At 57.1% G+C, this 19,777-nt stretch overlaps 2 protein-coding genes across 26 annotated transcripts in view; one reads left to right on the plus strand and one right to left on the minus strand.

The window, feature by feature from the left end:
- Positions 1-546: 546 nt before the first annotated feature.
- On the minus strand, positions 547-6,684 carry SLC25A39 (solute carrier family 25 member 39). 3 transcript variants are annotated; one of them, XM_051640422.1, is made up of 12 exons: positions 6,581-6,684; positions 4,564-4,672; positions 4,425-4,484; positions 3,772-3,816; positions 2,973-3,082; positions 2,779-2,846; positions 2,523-2,647; positions 2,180-2,353; positions 1,948-2,057; positions 1,588-1,669; positions 1,400-1,480; positions 547-1,326 (listed from the first exon to the last, which is right to left on the minus strand). In XM_051640422.1, the coding sequence occupies exons 2-12, from the start codon at positions 4,658-4,660 to the stop codon at positions 1,208-1,210; spliced, it is 1,071 nt and encodes a 356-aa protein (XP_051496382.1). In that variant the 5' UTR covers positions 4,661-4,672; positions 6,581-6,684; the 3' UTR covers positions 547-1,207. The 3 variants fall into 3 exon arrangements, with proteins under 3 accessions (XP_051496382.1, XP_051496383.1, XP_051496384.1); XM_051640423.1 differs by lacking the exon at positions 6,581-6,684 and adding an exon at positions 5,340-5,416; XM_051640424.1 differs by lacking the exon at positions 3,772-3,816 and having other exon boundaries at positions 6,581-6,683.
- MAPT (microtubule associated protein tau) overlaps positions 5,336-19,777 on the plus strand; it is a 60,136-nt gene continuing 45,694 nt past the window's right edge. For 21 of the 23 annotated variants that reach the window (XM_051640333.1, XM_051640339.1, XM_051640340.1 and 18 more), the window contains exons 1-2: positions 14,073-14,142; positions 15,174-15,246. The gene's annotated coding sequence lies outside the window, so the exon portion shown is untranslated. Of the gene's footprint in view, positions 5,418-14,072; positions 14,143-15,173; positions 15,247-19,777 lie in introns of those variants that run through there. The other 2 variants (XM_051640335.1, XM_051640334.1) reach the window with 2 other exon arrangements.

A 19,777-nucleotide genomic window follows, 5' to 3' on the forward strand; every position in this document is an offset into this window, starting at 1 on the left:
CCCCCCTTTCCCATCCTCCCTCCCCGGGTTGTTTTGAGTGAATTTTGGTTTTTAATTCAGCCCCATCTGCCTGGTTGGAGCAAAAGGAATCAATAAACACAGCAAGCTGAGCTGGCCTCCGTGAGCTCCCCCGACCTGGGAAAGGGGGGAAAGACCCCCTTGTGCCCCCAGATCCCACCCCAAGCATGGATGCTGGGGGGGGAGGTTGTCCAGTGAGCCTCCTCCAGGCCCCCTCAGCAGAACACCAGGGCAGGAACATCACCTTTGGGCCAAAACAGGCCACCTAAGGGGCTGCCCCATCCACTGCTGGGGGTAGCAATGTGGTCCTGGAGTCTCCTCACCCCAAGGAGCCCCCCCATGTCAGGGTATTGGAACTGGATGATCTTTATGGTCCCTTCCAACCCAAACCAGTCTGGGATTCTATAAAAGCCCAGCAAGGACTTGGTGGCTGACAGCACCACGCCCACACAGCAGGGACACAGCTGTCACCCACGGGGGACACCTTCCACAGCCCTAAGATGTGGGAGCAGGGAAAGGAATCCCTGCCCCAAGAGACAATATTGCTTTTTATTTAAGAAAATAAAAGAAACTCCCTCCTGGAGTCCTGGGCAAGCTGGGGCAGCACCTGCCCTGGGCATGACACTAGGGCAGGACCTCACAGTGAGAGGGGCACGGGAAGAGGGTTGGTGCCAGAATGTCACCCCCGGGAGCAGCAGTGAGGTCTGTCCCCAGGCAGGGTCCCAGCCCAGGGGCCAGGGCCACCCTGAGCAGGAGAGGTCCAGAGGCTGGGAGAGGGTCCTGACGTGTCCCCTCACCATGGCAAGGGGATCCTGTGCGTGACTGGTGGTGAAGAGGGGCAGAGCCCAGGTTGGAGCAGAGAAGCCCTCGAGGGTTTGGTCCTCTCCAGAGCTCCAACTCCTGCCAAGGCTTCCAGGTCACCCCTTCCTCACCAGAGTGTCCATAAATTCAGCAGCATCCATCCAGCCTCAAGGGAGGAGCGTGGGGGACATCCCCCCCGTGTCACAGCAGCAGGCACCCGTGTCCCCCCACTCTGTGGCTGGGGAACCGGGGGGAGGCAGAGCACAACACGAAGGCACTTGGGCTTTGGCCAAGAGCTGAGTGGGGTTTGGTGCTCCCAGGGCCCAGAAGCAGGGTTGGCACTGTCCCCTGGGCCACCAGCCACATCCAGCCCTGCCCCAGCCCAGCCTCACAACCCGCGCAGCCGCCGCTCCTGGTTCAGCTTCTGGAAAAAGCTCTTGCCAAATTCGTAGGTGCTGATCATGATGGCACAGGCAGGTGCCACCTTAATGACACGGGGCAGGAAGCCTGCAAGGACAATCCCGTTAGCCCCTCGGTGACACCAGGAGACCCCAGCCCGGGGTGGGGGGCTCAGCCTTACCTGCAAACAGCCCCCGGGTGCCGGATTCGGCCCGGATGCGCCGCAGGAGCAGCCAGGTGGAGGAAGGCTTGGAAGCTGTGACTGCAGGGAGAGGGGAGTGGGTGAGGGTCTGGGGGTGCCCACCTACCAGAGGGGAGTCTTGTCTCCCTCCCGCCCCCCAGGTATCTGCCCAGAGTCTGGTCCCTCACCTGGGTGCACCTCATTGTCTCCCAGCTGGACCTGCCGCTGGGTCTTCACCACGTCGAAGGGCAGAGTCAGCACTGCAGCCACCTGTGGGACCAGGTGAGATGGGACCTCGCTGTCCCCACCCACTGGCAACTCTGTTGTCACCTCCTGGTGCCATCCCTGCCCCACCACTTGCTCCCCATGGGGCCAAGCCCCCTGCTCACAGCTGAGCGAGCCCCCCGAGTGGTGCAGACCCCAGGGTCCCAAACCACAGAACTGTCATGGTTGGAAAGCATCTCTGACATCACCGAGTCCAACCATCAACACGAAATAAACCCCCACAACCTCGGCCACCAGAGCAGGACCTGAAGAACCAAACTCACTGTGCCAGAGATGGCCCCAGAGGCAAAGCTGATCATGACAGTGGCCTCGTCCAGCCGGGCCTGCCTGCAGATCCACTCCCTCACCAGCTCGTAGTTAAACCAGTAGAGAGCTGGGAGGAGAGGAGAGACACCAGTGCTACGATGAGGCACCCCAGACACACCAACCCCACCACGGACAGGGCTGCTACTCTGGCCCATGCTCGTACCCCCCCCTCCCCATCTGCAGCCATACCTGAGAAGGGGACATCCCGCAGCACGGTGGGTCCCCAGCCCCTCCAGAGGGACATCCAGCCATCCTGAGCCACTGCTGACTGGATGCAGACCCCCAGCTCCCGGTAGCTGAGCTGCTGGGACTGCATCTTGGTGCGGATCAGCTCCAAGGGGCTGATGACTGTGACAGCACCCACTGCAACAGGGAGGACACGGGACATCAGCACCGGCTACTCCAGCAGCCACCCCAGAGCCAGGAGAGCCAGGCACCAAATGAGGGCACCAACAGCCAAGAGACCCACTGTGCTCTCCCAGAAGGATACCAGGTGGGCACAGGGGGGTCCCTGGAGAGGAGGGGTACTCACGCCTGGCGAGGGCCCCGGCCAACAAGGGGATGTGGTGCCCCCCACTCCCTGTCCGGGTGTGCAGGTAGTCCCGGAGCTGGTCATAGGTGGTGAAATAAATGACGGTGGCTGGCACAGCCATCACCCTGGCAAGGAGGAGGGGTGTGAGGGGCAGGCAGGATCCCCCCAGGGACTGGCAGGAGGTGTGGGGTGGATGCCCACGTGCCCAGGCAGGCATTAGCACCGATCCCCACCCCCAGGCAGGGTCCAAACTCACAGGGTGGGGGGCAAACCGCTCCACAGAGACCTGATGCCCTCGTAGCGTGTGATCTTCACAAAGGCATCCTGGGGAGAGGGAGGAGCACGGGGGAGAGAGGTTAGAGGAGGGAGAGGGGGCAAGTCCCACCCAGCAAAAACCCCCAGCCCCCTCTCTGGGTCCCCTGCCCCCCTGCCCGTGCCCACAGCCCCTACCAGCGTGCCGGTGAAGCGGGTGGGGGTCTTGTACCAGGCAGTGCAGCTGTTGCCGTTCTGGCAGACGTACAAATGGTCCATGAGCCCGTTGCAGTAGAGGAAACACTTCCCTGGGGCAGGAGACAGCAGCATCCCTGTTAGACCCTTCCCTTCTGCCCCCGTGTCCAGCTCCTTTGATCCCCCAAAACCATCAACTCCTCCAGGAGAGCCAGAGCCTCAATGCTCAAGCCTGGTGGGGACCAGCCTCAGAGCAGGGACAGGAGGGATAACCCTCCAACAAGGGTCTGACCACAGCCAGACCCTCGGCAGGGGACATTGAGCCCCACCACGGGGACAGGGGCATGGCAGGAGAGGTTTATGCCTCACTTGGGAGCCAGCTCCACTGGCCTGGCACAGTGGGGAGGCCAGCACAGCTGCTCCACGGTACTCCCGGGTCAGGCACGAGGACACCAAGCAGCAGGGAGCAAGTGGGGCAGCCAAGATCCAAGGGGACTTTGACATAGGGACACTACAGAGTGACAAGACACAGCAAGGACAGGGAGACCACAGCCAGCCAGGCCTGCTGCACAACAGACCCTCAGCAGACCCCCCCAAGGCAAGGACCCAGCAGAGACAGAGCAGGGCCAGCCCCAGGAGCAGCTGTGGGGCTGGGGACCACAGCAGCCCCCACACCAGAGAGGGATGTCCCCTCAGCTGGAGGAGCCTGAGCTGCCACCAGCAGGGAAGAAACTGGGATCAAGGCTTGGGAAAGCAAAGCTGCTGGTGGCAGGAGCTGCCCGGAGCCCCTGGGCGTACTCACATGTGGGTTGCTGAGCACCCCAGGGCACAGACTGTGCTGGACACACTGAAACACACAACAGGGACACGCTGAGTGGTGACACGGGGGACGTGCCACACGCATGTGCCACAGCTCAGAGCTGGGCAGTGGGACAGTTCCGTGGGTGAAGGGGCTGGATGCCCCCACAGCTGCTTCCCAAACAGGCCCTATTGTCACCAAACCAGCCCCTTGGGAGCAGCCCCAGCCTGCTGATCCCACAGGGAGGGGGACAGACTGGGGAGGGGCACAGCCCATGGGGTCCATCCTGCCCCATGGAAGGTGTGGGGAGCAGCACAGGGACAGGCAGAAAGGCAGTGGGGGGGAAAGAGGAGCAGCCAGGGCAGGCTGAGCCCTTTCACCCCACTCCCCACGGGCAGGGGGCTGCCAGGCCCCGTGCTGACCCCGCTTGGCAGCAGCACAGGGGCTCTGAGGGGGAAGGACAGAGCTGAGCATCAGCCCAGCTCCCCCAGCGGGGCCCCCCGAGCCTGTCAGGACGAGGGGCCCAGGGTAACCTGCCACCTCGTGATGGCCCCATGCTCTAGAGCCAAGAAATCCCTGTCACCAGCTCCACCAACCGAGACATCCCCAGGGGCTGCTGGCTGGAGACCCCCCCCCCCCAGCCCGAGTGGGGTTACCTTTGGAGAAGGGGGTCCTCTGGGCCTGCAGCCGGATCTTCACCACGTCCAGCGGCGTCACTGGAATGACACCCTCCCTCTAAGTCATGCTGTGCCAGCCCCCACGCCCCCCAGCTCCCCCCTGCCCCCTGCTCCTCACCGAAGAGGGAGGTGAGGATGGCCCCCGTCCCCGAGGCCAGCATCTGCTGCAGCGGCGTGATGCCCCCCCCGGGGCTCGGGGATGTCTTCTCAGCCATGACCCTGGTCCCCTGCAACACAGGGGGGGAGGGGGGGATGCTGAAGGCCAGGGGTGCTCCCAGGGGGGGGGTCCCTGCCCAGGGATGAGTGATGGCTCCCCAGGGAACACCCCCCCTTAGCATCCCTGTCCCACCAGCACGAGGACAGACGTCCCAGCTCCAGCTGTGCTATCGGCGTGGCACAGGGAGGCACGGCCCCCCCGTAATCATGCTGCCCCAGGGGGGGGCACAGAGGCTGCTCCTGGGGCTGGGCCAGCCCTGATAACACCCCCCACCCCCCCCCAGCCCCACTGCTGGCAGCAGGCCCAGCCTCACTGGTGGGGATGGTCCAGGCCAGCCTTGGGGAGGGAGGCTTGTCCCCTCCCTGCACTTGGAAAATTAAAGGACAAGAGGGAACAAGGTCCAAAGACCAGCCAGGCTGTGATGTCACCCCCACCCCAGCACTGCCTGAGGAGGCAGCAGGGCCCAAAGCTGTCCCTGGAGGGACAACACTTTGGGGAACCCCCTCCCCCTTGCACCGAGCACCCCGAAAAGGGTTCACACGTCCAAAACCTCCTGCTGCCTCCCCCACACCCTCCTGCTGCCCACCCCGGGGGGGGGGGGGGCTCAGGGGGGGCTTGGCAAGACTGCAGCCCCCGGGGCCAGCACCTCTGCCCTGGGGAAGCTGGGAACATCCCACCTTTCCTGCAGGAGGAGGACCAGGAGAAGCGAGCCCCGTGCATGCCTGGAAAACCTTCCAGGCTTCAGGAACCCACAGGTTTGTTGTGGTGGTTGTTTTGGTTTTGGTTTGGTTTGTTTTTTTTTTAAAGCCAGGGAATGCAGCAGCAGGGGGGGAAAAAAAAAAAAAGAGCCTTTCACCGTCTGACTCAGCAATTTTACAAGGTCAGAGGAGTCATAAATCTTGCAGTGATGGGCTTCGGGCTCGTTGGGTGCTGGGGAGCAGGGAACGGGTCCATCCCGGTGCCAGCCCTGCTGGGGGGGGGGTGGGCACGGATCCCAGAGGGGTCCCGTTGTTCCAGACCCAGGAGAGGAGCAGCCCAGCACCCCCAGCACGCTCCCGTTGGAAAAGGTCCTTCCCTCTGACCCGGCCCTTCCAGCAAACCCTGACACGAGGAGGAGGAGGAGGGGAAAAAACCCCAACAAACCAACCCCCGCTCTGGTTCCCACCGAACCGTGATTGAACCCCCCCCCCCCGGGGCACGGGGAGGGTTCCCCGGCCTCACCCGAGCTCTGGGAGCTGCTTTTTTAAAGGGAAAAATAAATAAGCCCCTAAAAGCGTCACCTGGAAGCCCCCCCCCCCCCCCCCGCGCTGGGTCCCTCGCTGTGATGCTCGGGGGGGAAAAACAAAACAGGGGGTGAGATGATCCCCTGGGGGGGCCAGGGGACAAAGCCCTCCCAGGGAAAAGGGGGGGACGGGCGCTGGTGTGTCCCCTGCCCTGCACAGCCCCCCCCGGCATGGCCCGGGGAGCCCCCCCCGGGGATGGGGGCACCCCCCGTCCTGCAGCCTGCACCCCTACCGAGGCTCTGCAACCCCCCCCCCCCCCCCAGCTTGGCACCCCTTCCCTCGGGGGGGGCCCCCCCAGCCCAGGGCTGAGCCCCCCCCCGCCGGGGTCTGCAGCAGCCCCCCCCCCCCAAACACTTGACCCACGTCCTCGGGGGCTGCAGCCCCCCCCCCCCCCCCCGGGGACCCCCCGCCCAGGCTCTGGGGTTTTGCAGCCCCCCTCGCGGTTCACAATCGTGTCCCCCCCCCCCCGGGGTCCCGCTCCTCCCGCTCCCTCCCAGCAAGGCCGGGACCCCCGGGGGGGGCGGGTCCGCGGCCACCTCGTACGACCCGCGGTACGGAGGGAAACCGAGGCAGCGGATCACAAGGGGGAAGGGGGGGGGGGATGTCACCGGGGGTCACCAGGGGCCCCACCCCACCTGCTCATTCCAGCCGCGTGCGGCGTTTCCCTCCGCCGGCTGCTGGGGGGGGGGGGAAGGGAGGGGGCGGCGGCGCCTTTAAGGAGCCCCATGGGCGCCTCGGCCGCGCGCGCCGGGCCGAGCGGCACTTCCGCCCGCGCGCGCGCCCCGCGCGCCCCCTGCCGGCCCGGGGGGGCGGTTGCACGTTCCACACGCTGGAGGTGCCAGGGTTGCACACTCAGTGCGGGGGCGGTTGCACGCTCAACACGCTGGAGGTGCCGGGGGTTGCACACTCAGTGTGGTGGTGGTTGCACGCTCAGCAGGCTGGAGGTGCCAGGGTTGCACACTCAGTGCGGGGGCGGTTGCACGCTCAGCAGGCTGGAGGTGCCAGGGTTGCACACTCAGTGCGGGGGCGGTTGCACGCTCAGCAGGCTGGAGGTGCCAGGGTTGCACACTCGGTGTGGGGGCGGTTGCACGCTCAGCAGGCTGGAGGTGCCAGGGTTGCACACCCGCAGCCCCCGGGGCAGCTGCTGCAGCCGGGACACCCGCCGGGCTCTGACACGAGCAGCGAAGCCGTCCCGGGCCCAGCGAGTGTGCAACATCCACCCGTCCCTCTGCCGGGAAGCGAGACCCCTGCGGGTGCAGCCCGGGGGGGTTCGGGGCTGGCCGGGTCGGGGCAGCAGCTGCCGGAGCACGAACATCCCCCCCGCAGCTCTGCGGGGAGGGTGCGGTGAGGAACGTCTGTGGCGCCAATGACAGCCCCGCACGGATCCTGCAGCCAAGCACAGTTTATTTGCATCCCTGCAAGAAGGGGTGACCTAAGCAAGCAGGCACACCCATAGCAAGGTGAATAACGCTTTATATTCCCTATTCCCCACGCAAAGTTCCCTCCTGTTTCCCCCCTGGCTGGGCACTCCAGGGTTTCCAGCCCATCCCAGGCTTCAAATTATCCTATAAGTTTCCCGCCCCTGTTTGCACATTCCATTCTAGCAGGTTACTTTTTACCTTTTAAGGTACAATTTTGACCTTTCTTGCCCCCTTGGCTGTCTTCCCAATTAACAATCTCCTGGTGTCATCCTGCCCTGAGGAGCAACATAGAAGTAGCTTTGTTCATCCTTATCTTGGGCCATAAACCCTTCTCCATGTTCAGATCCCCCAGATGGAGCCCAATTCAGTCCCTCAGTTTCTTGGGCTCTAAACCACTCTTGGAGTAATTGGAATGTGCAGATATCTCACTTATCTTAAACAAACTATTATGTTCCTAACACTAAAGTATATATATTTATGTGCTTAAACAAACTATATGTTCCTGACACTAGAATATATATATATGTGAACCAAACCCAACACTACGTTTCTAACACTAGAATGCAAAATCAACACTACATTTCATTTCTAAGAGTGGTGCAGGGTGGGTGCTCCCAGGTGCTGCCCAGCTCCTCCAGGGCGCTGCTGCAGGGAGAGGGGAGCACTGAGAGCTGCTCCCCCCCTGCTCCTCCTCCTGGGGTCTGGGGGTAGGAAGTTTGGGGGCAGCTGAGCCCTTTTAACCTGAAACAGGCTGGAGACCCTGGGGCCTGTATAACCCTGGCTGCCCCAGAGAGGGCTCGTGTGTGTGTTTATTTGGAGGGCTAGGGGTTGCACTTGGAATTTCTGGTTCTTTTCTGCTGGGAAGTGATGTGTTTGGGTTTGGTTTTTGTTTTTCCTCGCTAGTAAGCTTGAAGAAAGTGATGCAGTTCAGGCTGTGCTGTTGTACCAAGTGGTGCTGCCCTTGGCGTGGGGGGCTGAGGTGGGTGGTGTCTCCAGTAGCAGGTGGGTGACTTGGAGCTTCCCCTGGTGCTTCCACCTGCTCCTGTAAGAGCTGTGGCTTCACCTGGGGACTGTCTGGGCAGAGGCTAAAATTTTCTTGCGGCTCAAATTTCCTCTCTTGGTCCTGTATGGGAAGTGCCTGTGTTTCCTGCAGAAAGTCCCCAGTGGCCTCTTTCAGGTGGGTCTCATCTCTGGTGGTGGTTTAATCTAGAGGAGATGTTTCAAGCTCGCTTGCTCCTGGGCAGAAAGTGGCAGAGCAGGGTGATGAGGTGCTGTAATGTGAACTGATAACAGCAGATGGCTCCCCAAGCCCCTCGGAAAAACCTGGGTGGGCTTTGCCAGGGAGCCCTGCCCCAGGTGCCTGGGGCAGAAGAAGTGGGGCAAGACCACAGAGGGGCTCCAGCTGCTGTGTCCTCCAGGTAACCCGTGGGTTCCTGCTGCCTCTGTGTGCGGGTGATCCCTTCGCTGCAAAACATGTTCGTGGTGCTGCATGATGCAAAGTCTTCTACCTTTGGAGCAGGGTTGAGTCCTTGCCCTGCCTTCAAACTTCATAAATAGGCTGCACCGGTGCCTCCAGCCCTCTCTGCTCCCCTGTGGCAAGAACAGGGAAGACTTCAAGGACAGGCAATCTGCAGATGGCCACCAGCAGACTGCCCAGGGCAAGCTGAGGGCTTCAGAGCCTGCAGACACGGTGGTGGTTGGTGAATACAGCCCGTTTCACCCCAGAGTGGTGTTGCCTGTCTCTCTGCAAGACTGGCAGAGTTGTGCTGGCTGCTCACCCCCAGGAATTACGTCCCTGCTGGCATCTCTGAAGGCTGATGGAAGGGGCAGCTGATGCCAGGAGTCGTGATCAGGCTTCAGGCCTGGGTGCAGCAAGGGGCTGGGTTGAGGCTGGGAACACCCCAGGTTTGTGCTTGAGGGAGAGGAACTGCTGGGTGCACAGACCTAACAGGGACCCCAAATTCTCTGCAGGCTCTCACTGCCCTGTGGTGATGCCAGGTCTTACAAGAGTCTGGATTTTATCTGATGCGAAGCCTGGAATATAATAATTCCCCCAAGGCTGCATAAGTGAATACATCCTGTAACTCCCTAATGAGTCAACTCTGCCTCTTGCAGATAGGCAGGGTTTAAATGATCTGGAAAGCCTCTTGCAGCAGGTAATTTAGAAACAGAATAATGGTTAATTAAAAAAACATATATCCTTAGGGGTATTGGGTCTTCTCTGTTCTCTTGGTTGGTGTTGGGCTCTGTGCCTTCCATACTGCGTGGTGGAAAAGAAAAAGGAATCATCTTTTTCCAGCTGGGCAAGAGGGAAGTGTGTTAGATGATGTAGGTGCCTCGGTCTGTTTGTTTGGCCTCTCTGTTTGCTGAAGTGATCAGAGGGAAAGTGGTGAATTTGTTTTTCCTGTGCTTAGTGCAGCTGAGAGGCAAGGACCTGGCTGGCTCTTCTGCTGAGTCACAGCCTCTGTGCTGTCCTCACACCCAGGGTGTTCCTGCCTCTGATTTGCATCCTCACAGCTCTCCTGGCCTTGGTGGGGGATTGTGGGGGTGCATCGTGCCCCGACTGCCTGTGAAAATGAAACCTGAGTTGACTTGAGCTGGCAAGAGTCGTGTCTGGGTTGCAAATAACGTGCCTTTGGTTTCGACTTGTGAGGAACGCAGCCAGCTGAGCTCTAATCCCCTCTTGAGCTGCAGAGCTGGAGCTGGTGGGGAAGGTTTGTGGGCTGCCCTGGGTCATGCCCAGGGTGCTGCTGTTGCTGACAGTGAACAAGCAGGGCTGGGAAATGGCTTGTGTAACACCATAACTCCCTGCTGCCACCTCCACCAGGGTTACGAAACCCTCCTGGCTCCCTGGTCCTGTGCCATGGCCCTGCCCTGGCAAGCAAGTCTGTCTGGGACCTCCCTCAGGAAGAGGTCATCCCGTGGTCTGTCAGCATGTAGCATGGAATTGTTCCAGAAAGATCAATCCCATCTCCTTGCTGGAAAACACTTTGAAAGGGATTAACACATTTATTTTGTTCTAGGTGAACTTCAGCAGCCGGGTTGCAAAAGGGATCTGAGCAGGGCTGGAATGGCATGAAGCTAGGGCAGGAGCTGAGTGTTTATTTCAGCCAGGACCATTATGGTTTAGCAAAAGCCCTCCTTAATCTGAATTAAGTGACTGAAATGAAGCAGCCTGTGGACAGACAAGGCCCTGGGGACATCAGGCTCAAAACCACAGTAACCCAGAGTTCCTCACACAGTTGCAGGTCAATTCCCACTGCAGGGGTGAGACCTGAGAAATTGTCCTGTGTTCCATAGCACCTGCCAGGGGAAACCCTGGTATGGTTGTGAAACAAGTTAACAAGCTCACCTGTGAGGAATATGAGCCTTGGCTTATGGATGAAGAAATGGGCATGGAAGCTAAAGGCTTAGTGCTTTCCTAAAGGTTTCCTTTATAGTTTGATGTTAAAAATAGTGTCTTGTTTCCACCCAGCAGCAGAATGGGCTGAAAGGAATGGAGGGGAAGAAAGAGCCTGGACTAAGTTAGAATTGTAGGATAAATTCACAGGTCCTTATTTTCTTGTAAACAAACACAATCCCCCCCCAGCCCCGTGAACATGGAGTGGGCAGAAGAGCTCTGTGCAGTAATTCAAGTCTCAGCTTTATTCTGCTGTGCTTACAGGTAAGAAATTCACCTCCCAAGTGTTTCTCTGCAGTTCTTCTTGGCCAGTGCAGGAGCTTGTCTGTTACTGTAAAGCTTATTCCACTTGGGGCTTGGAGCTCAGCAGCACTTTGGGACTCCAAAGTGCTCCCAGCAGTTCCTGGAACATCTCAGTATTGCTGCAGCAGCATGCTGCATCCACCCAGTGCAAACCAGTGCGTGCCTGCTGGTGCAGGGAGTGGAGCTGGAGGACTTGGGTACCTGGGATGTCGTGCAAGATGAGTGTCTTGCTGCAGAGATGTGAGGAACAAGGGAGGCTTCTCCCAGTTGCTACCTCTCTGACATGGACATTCCTCCTGTGTTTGTGGCCCTGTAGGGTGTTGGTGAGGAGGAGAAGCCAGAGGAGGAACGGTCAGGACATGGTAAGAGTGGCTGTACCTGAACATCAGCTGGGATTGGCCACGGGTGCTTCCCAGCCCATGATTTCTGGGATCAGAAGGGACTCTGAGCTGGCGAGTTGAGAACCTGGGCAGGCAAATCTGAGCTTTGGGATGGCTTCAGAAAGCCTCACCCTGAGAACTTTGTGTTAAGAAATGAAGATGGGGAGTCCCTTTGGGTTTTGCTGTCTTTGAATGATGAAAAAGTCCTGCTGGAGGAGGCTCAGTTGATCTGCAGTCTCATGTTCCTGGTATATCTGTACTGCCTGTAGGAAGAGCTGCTGTTCCAGGCTTGGGCTCTGGCTGCTTGCACTGCAAGTTCAAATTGAGCTTGTTCCTTCTTCTTTCACAAGCAGAGATTCCCTTGTAGCACTGGAATGTTTATTTTACAATTCCCAAAGCAGTAGTATTTATTTATTTATTTTCAGAGAAGATTTGTCTGTCTACCCTGGGAAAATTCTCCAGCTCATTCATAGTGGGTACTTTTTAGCCAGTCTAAAGGTTTTAAAGAGCTGATTTAAAAGAGCTATTCCCCTGGTTTTAGATGCCTCACCTGTTTCTATTCACCTCAAAATAACTGTTGCTTGTTCATAAATCCAGATTTTTTCCCCCTCAATGACTGTACTTTGTACTTCTGCAATTATTGATAAAGGAGTATGATAAGGGCTTTGATTCTCCTCAGGAGTACAAGACACCTTTAAACCTTTATTCCAAACTGAGATGGATTATTCCCAGTCTGCTTTTAAAAACCCCTTATGCTGCAGGTTCCACACCTGTTTCTCTTTTTTTCCAGATTGAGCTTTGCCCTTTACAACCTGCCAGGAGCTTTTTCATGGACTGGCCATTTGGCCCTTGATTTACACCTGAATATTTCTCAGTAAATACTGCAACCTGGAGCCTGACAGAAGATTCCTCCTGTAGTTTCTCCACTCAATCCAATTACTAGGGATAGTAACCCTGTAACACAAGGCATCAGTGGCACTGAGGGGTCTCCACTGTGTCCATAAAGCTCCTGAGCACAGCCAGAACACCTTGCTGCTTTTCCAGATGAAGCAGGCAAGGTGGAGAGGTAGTTTTTGGGAGCACCATTTGTTTCTCCATCCTCTCCCTGCACTTCCAAATGCTTCAGGCTGGGTTATGGGTTGTGTTTGGCTGTGGGGAAGCCAAATGCTCCCCAGTGCCCCAGGGTGATTAACATGTTACCTGTTGACTCCTTCCCACAGGTGTCTGCTCTAATTAAAGCTGCCACCATTGTTCATTGTATAATTCTGACCTTTCTTGCCCCCTTGGCTGCCTTCCCAATCACCAAAGTGATCTACACCTACTGGTGTCATCCTGCCCCGAGGAGCAAGATGGAAGTGGCTTTGTTGGGTCTGATCTTGGCCATAAATCCTGCTCCATGTTGGGATCCCCCAGATGGAGCCCAATTAAATCCCTGTTTCTTGGACCATAAACCACCCCAGGTGTCATTGGAATGTGCAGGTATCTCACTTCTCTCTTAAACAAACTATTATATTCCTAACACTAGGGTGTATATATATATATAAAAAAGCCCCCAACAATGTGTTTCTAACACTAGGATGTGAAAACAACACTAAACCCTACACTAAGCTGCTAACGTTAGGATGCAAAACCAACACTACACTTCATTTCTAGCAGCGTGGAGCTGACCAGGGGGGGAAACCGCACCTGGATGCCACAGGCTGCAGCCCCTTGCCAGGGGGTGCTGCGGTGAGCGGGTGGCACCTTCGTGTCTGTGGGGGTTTGAGGAGAGCGGCTGAGAGCAGAGCTGGACCCGAGGTGAACCCGGCCCCCAGCGCAGGGATCTCCGTGGGACGGCAGAAACTGGGCGGGGGCCGGGCTGAGCGGGGCGGGGGCCGGTGCGGGGTCTGAGGCCAGTGCGGGGCTCGGGCCGGTGCGGGTATCAGGACAGTGCGGGGCCTCGGGCCGGTGCGGGATCTCGGGCCGGTGCGGGGTCCCAGGCCGGTGCGGCGTGTGAGGCCGGTGCGGGGTCTGAGGCCGGTGAGGGTATCAGGACGGTGCGGGGTCTGAGGCCGGTGCAGGGTCCCGGGCCGGTGCGGGGTCTGAGGCCGGTGCGGAGCTCGGGCCGGTGCGGGGTCTAGGGCCGGTGCGGGATCTGAGGCCGGCGCGGGGTCTCGGGCCGGTGCGGGGTCTAGGGCCGGTGCGGGGCTCAGGCCGGTGCGGGGCTCAGTCCGGTGCGGGATCTGAGGCCGGTGCGGGGCTCAGTCCGGTGCGGGATCTGAGGCCGGTGCGGGGTCTCGGGCCGGTGCGGGATCTGAGGCCGGTGCGGGGCTCAGTCCGGTGCGGGATCTGAGGCCGGTGCGGGATCTGAGGCCGGTGCGGGGCTCAGGCCGGTGCGGGTCCCGGGCAGGGCACGAGCGCCCCCTGCCGGGCGGGGCCCGCGCGCGCGCTGCCCGCAGACAAAAGAGCGCGGCGGCCCCTCCGCGCATGCGCAGAGCTCGCTCCAGGCGAGCGCGGGGGGGTGGAGGAGAGAGAGAAAACCGGGGCGTTCGGCGCATGCGCCGTGTGGCTGTGCGCACCCCCCCCCCCCTCCCGGCGCTCGGCGAAGGTTCCGGAGCTGGCGCGCGCCCCCCGCCCCGCCCCGCCCCGCCCCGCCCCGCCCCGCCCGCCGCTGTCACTGCCCGGCTCCGGTGCGGACACCCCGGCAGCGGCAGGTAGGGGCCCGGCGGGAAACCGGGGACGACACACCTCGGGGAGGGGGGTGCTTGTACGGAGGGACCTACCCCAGCCCACCCGGTGCTTCGGTTGTCTTCACGCTGAAAGCGTGAAACGGGTTGGAGGGGTGTGTGTGTGTGTGGGGGTGGAATTTAATCCACCCAAACCCAGCTGTTTCATCCCCAAAAACGTCCGGCCCCGCCGCCGGTTTGCCCGCTGGCCGCGGCGGGGCGAGGCGCGTCCCCTGCGGCAGCGCTGCCGCCCGGCTGCAGGTGCGGGGCGGGGTGGCCGGTCTGGAGGGAGGGAGGAGGAGGAGGAAAAAGGTGGATGATTTTCCTTTTTTTTTGCTCCGTTTTCGCCGTTTTTTTTTCTTCGCCCTGCGGCAGGTGGGGCCGGAGGGTTTTGCGGCAGGAGGGGCGGGCAGCGCCTTCCCGGCGTGGTGCCATCTTCTGCGAGGGGGGGGGGGGCGGCTGTGATGGCAAATAAAAAGATTAATTAATCAGTCATACAAATACCATGAGGAAAAGGCCTTTCAGAAAACGGAGCTGTCCACGCCCAGCCTGAAATTTTGGGGGTGGTGAACGTTATTGAGGTCACAGAGCCCCGGAGATACCTGGCTTTGTTGCATCCAGCGGATGCCCGGGGCAAGGGGTTTCGATGTTTGTGTTCCTAGTGTGGTCGCACAAGGTGGGTTCCCATGTTTGGCAAATCCCGGGTGTTTTCCAGCCCCGTGGGGTTTAGGGCTGGGTGGTGCTGCTTGCTGTAACTGGTGGTGTTGGTCCCTGGATGTCCCTCACACCTCACAGGTGTCCCTGGATGTCCCTCACACCTCACAGGTGTCCCCATCTTGTGCTGAAATTCATCCCTTGTCTCTTCAGGTAGTGCCCATTGTCCTAAAATTACACTAGGCAGGGTGTGGGGCTGATGCCCTTCTTGGGGGTTTGTCTTTTTTTCTTTCCTTTAGTTGCTGGGTATTCCTTTGCTTTAAGTCTTCATTTCACAGGTGTGAAAAGGGAATTTTTCTTCCCAGGTGTTTCCAGGCACACTGTTTGTCACACCTGCCCTGGAGCAATTAAACCCATCAGGAGAAGAAACCACTTCAGGTGAGGGATGGAGATTTCTGCCTGCATCCCTGCCTGCCATGTTAGCACAAGGGGAGGATTCAGTTAGGGAAGGTGACTTGTTTTTTAAGAAACCACCTAGAAATGCAGCCCTGTTGCTGGTTTGCAGAACGTGGCTGCCATCACTTTAAAGGGAGTTTCTCCTTCCATTTGCTGGTGGTACCACCACGCGAGGTGCAGCTCCATTTGCAGCAAGAGGCTGGTCTTGCTTAGAAACGGGCTCTCTGGAACCAGCAGCTGAGATGAGCTAAGCTGTCACTTCAGCAATGTGTGTGCAGCCTATTCCTGAGCTGTCCCTGTGTTTTATCTGGGTGGATCTGGGCAGATGTCTAATGTGTGTCTGAACGAGTGGAACAAAATTCACTACCAAGAATCACTAATTGGTTCTGTTGAGCAATGGCTGCCTTCTTCCAGCCAAGGGCTTTTCCCTTTGCTGCCAATACCTCAGATGTGGAGTGTTTAATGATTTTCCTTGTGCAGTTCAGTTTGATTTCATTTTTTTTTTTTTTTTGCATCTTTTTTCTCAAGGGGGTGAATGAAAATGGCTCTCAGGCATTTACAGGCTGCTCTTGATAGAAGAGATGTTAAAGTAATATTCTCTCTAGAAATGAGAAACTGTCTAACCTGGTTACACTGTGTTCCACCTGGACATGCAAAAATGCTTACTTTTTCTTCCAAGATGTGCAGTTAAGGAGAAAAGCAAGGTGCTGGTTGACTTAACTGTAGTGCATGGAGGTTTTCCAGGCAGCTGATTCCCACTGATAGTATTGCATGTTCTGATTCTTGCTCTAGATAGAATAATGGTGTTTGGAAGGAGGTGTGTGGCTGTGGCATGCTTCCCTGTGCCATCCCCTGGTGTTAGCAGAGGTACCTCATGCTGCTGAATGTCCTTGGAAATGAAGGCGTGTGCTCAGAGCTTTGGAATTAAGAGGCAGGTGGGGTTTGGTTTTTTGAGACCAGGCTCTGGGAAAACGTGATGCCTGTCCCATAGGTTGGTGTCCTCCATAAGGCTTGCTTGTGGCATGACAGGATCTTAAGATGGTTGAGTCTGGAGCCCATAGAGCTTAAAATGAAACACCTGGTGGGCTTTGTTTGGTTTAAAAGGTTATCAGGCCGTTGGTGTGTGTGCATGGAGGTGTACAATGCTGTGGGTCTGTCTTCATCTTGCACAGCAAGATGGCCAGAAGTTGACCCTTGAGAAACGTGAACTAAACCAGCTCTGCTTGATTTAATGAGTGAAATTGTGAAGCATGGTTGTCATAGTTTGAAGCCTTGAGATGAAGACTGTTTCTCTCTGAAAGAGAACCATTTGTTCAGCTCTGCTCTGGAACAGCTGGCTGCTGATCTGCAGCTTTCCAGGTGAACTTGTTGCAAAGGTCCCATGAGACACATCAAGATGTTGTGGTCTTTGCCTGGGAGAGCAGAGCTCTCAGCTGCTCTGGAAGGGGCAGGTGGCATTGCAGATAAGAGATGGATGTTTATCCTTCATCATCTGGGATTAGCTGGGGTGAGAACAGAAGTGACAGTATCTCTGTGTGCCCTGTGAGGAGCTCCCATGGAGATGAGATGGGTCCAGTCCCTTCAGGTGAGAAGATGGGGCTGTTAAGTGCAGTAGTATGAGTTTTGTGTCTCTCCCTCCCTCATTACTTGCCCTTTTCAAGTACTGTGTTAAGTATTTACAGATAAGGCTTCTAATTTAGTCTTCCTCACCCTACAGCAGTTCGTCTGTGTCACATTGATGGCCTCTGCTTCCAGCCTATTCCTTTAAACTGTCCCATTCCCTCTATGCTTGATGAACTTCACTTTCAGCAGGACCCAGTTGGACCAAGTAGGCATATTTATCTGTCCTGCACAAGCAGACCTGCAGCTTTCTCATTTCCTTCCCCAAAGCCATGGGGAAGCCTCCTCCCCTGGCCAGGAGAGGAGTCCTCATGGGATAAAAATGAGGGAACTGTGGCACTGCAGCTGCTATTTCAAGTTTGAGACTGGTGTTATCTAGTCAGGAATACTTGTAGCATGTCAGTGAGGTGGGTGTCTTAATCTTCTGCCTTCCCCCTTCCTCTGCTTCATTTCAAAGAACCATGTTCTTCGTTGCATGCCTGTCCTGTGTTGCATCATTGTCTTCTTCCAGGGTTTTGCCATGGGATTTGGCAGTGTTTAGGTACCACCTTGCTCCTTGCACATGTGCTAGGGCTCAGCTGGGCAGTTCTTCCTGTGTAGTAGAGGGGAGCAGAGCAGATTGCTCCTGGGTGACATTTATGTCCTCATTTGGAAGCTGGGCTTTGCAGCATCACAGGGCTGTTAGAAACAGCCATGTCAATAATGCTTTTGGGATGGTGTCTCTACTGTTTCTTCTGAAGGCCATACATGTCTTCATCAGCATGGGAGTAACCAATTGTCCTGACACTTCCAGCAGCAGGACTGTGATGGCTGTGCCAGTCAGAGTGTCTGTGTTTCTGTACAGGTGTTTGGCATTCCCAGGTGAGGTGCCAGTGCCAGGGTGTGTCCATGTCCAGACTTTCAGACAAATCCCTTTTGGTTTGTGAAACGTTGAAAATAGGATCACGAGGCAGTGTCTGAGGGGAGGTGCTGAGGGTGGCCGTTCCCTTTTTTCCCCAATAAGAACATTATTCAAAAGCTGGAAGAAAGCTGTAGATTCAAATTAATCTTGAGCAGAATAAGCTCATTTTGCCAGCCCAGCGTGCTGATGAGGTTGCTGGTTGTTGTCTCTGCATCTTTTGAGGGAGTGCTGCTCACTTAGCTGTAACAATGCTTTGACACTTGATGAATTGGTCAAGAAAGAATCGGGACACTGGCTTCCACCCAGCTCCCAGTATTTTCCAGTTTGCTTAGTTGGTTGATGAGGTCAGTTGGCTAGTAGGCTTGCTTATTGCTCCTTAGGCTGTGTGTAGGTGTGGGGCTGGACCACGAGAGTTGGAAGCTTGTAGTGAAGTGCCCTGGTGTGGTGACAAAGTTGTGGGTTCTTCACCTGGTGGTGCTGAGAGAGGTGTGTTGGGGCTGCCTCTGGAGCTGCTGGAACCCATATGGCACAGGTTTAGAAGGGTCAAGGCTCTGCACGCAGGTAGAGAAACCAGCCCCTGGGCAGCAGGGTGATGTGTTGGGCTTTCTGGGTGTGGGGCTTGCTCTAAGGTCTGCAGACCTGTGAAAAAGTGCTGTGAGCCCTTTCTTGGAAAAGCAAAATGGGCCTCTTGAGTTGTAATAGAAGGGCTGAGACTATTAAACAAGATCAGGGATGGTTGTTTCCTGTGTGTGCCTGTCCCTTAGCCAGGTAGAGAGACTCAGCATCCTGGCTGTTCCCAGCCTCTACTCAGAAGCACCAGCTGATGTCCTGGGAGAAGGACTGCAGCTCTCAGGGGATCTCAGTGCTGCACTTTGGGTTGGAGCTAGGCTGGCTTTCTAGGTTTTTCTGCTCATCCAGTGTAATCTCTGCGTTCTGCCTCAGGAGCTTGGTTTAACTCTAGTGTTTAGCCTCCAGAGGTGGGCTGGCTTGGTGTCTGGGGCTCACCCCAAGGGCATGTTCTTGCAGTTGGGGGTGTTCACCCCTAAAGGAGGCAGCGCTGGAATGCGTGGGTAGCCGGCAGGGCTCTGCCTGCCTGTGGGGACAGAAGAGAAAGGAGGTAACTGCACAAGTAATTTGAGCTGGATTGCTAATCCTTTGCAGAACAGTGCAGAGATGTTCCCACTCATCTCAAACGAGTCCTGGGCAGAGATCAGGGGGCTGTCTGGTGACAGGCAGCCCTGCCAAAGCCTTGTGGAGCACTAGGCAGGCTCAGCCTTGCCAGAGGTGCAGCTCTCAATTTGGGTCACTGCTTCTTCTTGGAGATGTGCAAGTGGTGGAGTGTCTGCTCTGTAGCTCATCACTCCCAACTGGCTTCTTAGCACAAACAGCCCTCCATCCCAAGCTGTCTTTGCAGATCATACCAGGATGAGGTGGATATAGTAGAGAATTGTGGCTCTTTAGGTAACCACTTGTGTGGTTTTTAGTGTGGGCATGGCTCTGCTGGGAGGAACTGAAGGAATCTCTGCATCTCTTCCTGCAGCAGGATGGATCCCCTCCATCTGCGAGTTGGAGCTTTGTTTCACACAGAAATCTGGTGGTTGTAGGCTGGTTTTTATAGTGCCTGTGGAGAGCATATGCAGTTTACACTGGAGTCTGGAGGAGGTGTATCTGTGCCTTTAGACTTGAGTGGATTTTCTTTGCAAGTGTAATGAGCCCTCCATGCTCCTCAGAAGTCAATCCACTGATTATTTTTTTTTCCCTTCCCCTTCCAAACAGTCTGATTAGTAAAGGCAGTGGCTCCTGTATTTGGTGTCCTTCCTTTAAATATCCATGGAAAGGGAGCACCAGGGGATACCTTCTGTTAAGCTAAAAGGATTATCACTGCAGTTGGGCTAATTATTTCCATCTTTACGGCCTCCACACTGTACCTGCCCTGACCTCTCTGCCTAGTTCAGATCCAGTATCTTTACCTCAGTGCTCGCTCTCTGCACT

This window comes from Apus apus, chromosome 25 (genome assembly GCF_020740795.1).
Source record: "Apus apus isolate bApuApu2 chromosome 25, bApuApu2.pri.cur, whole genome shotgun sequence".
NCBI lineage: Eukaryota > Metazoa > Chordata > Aves > Apodiformes > Apodidae > Apus > Apus apus.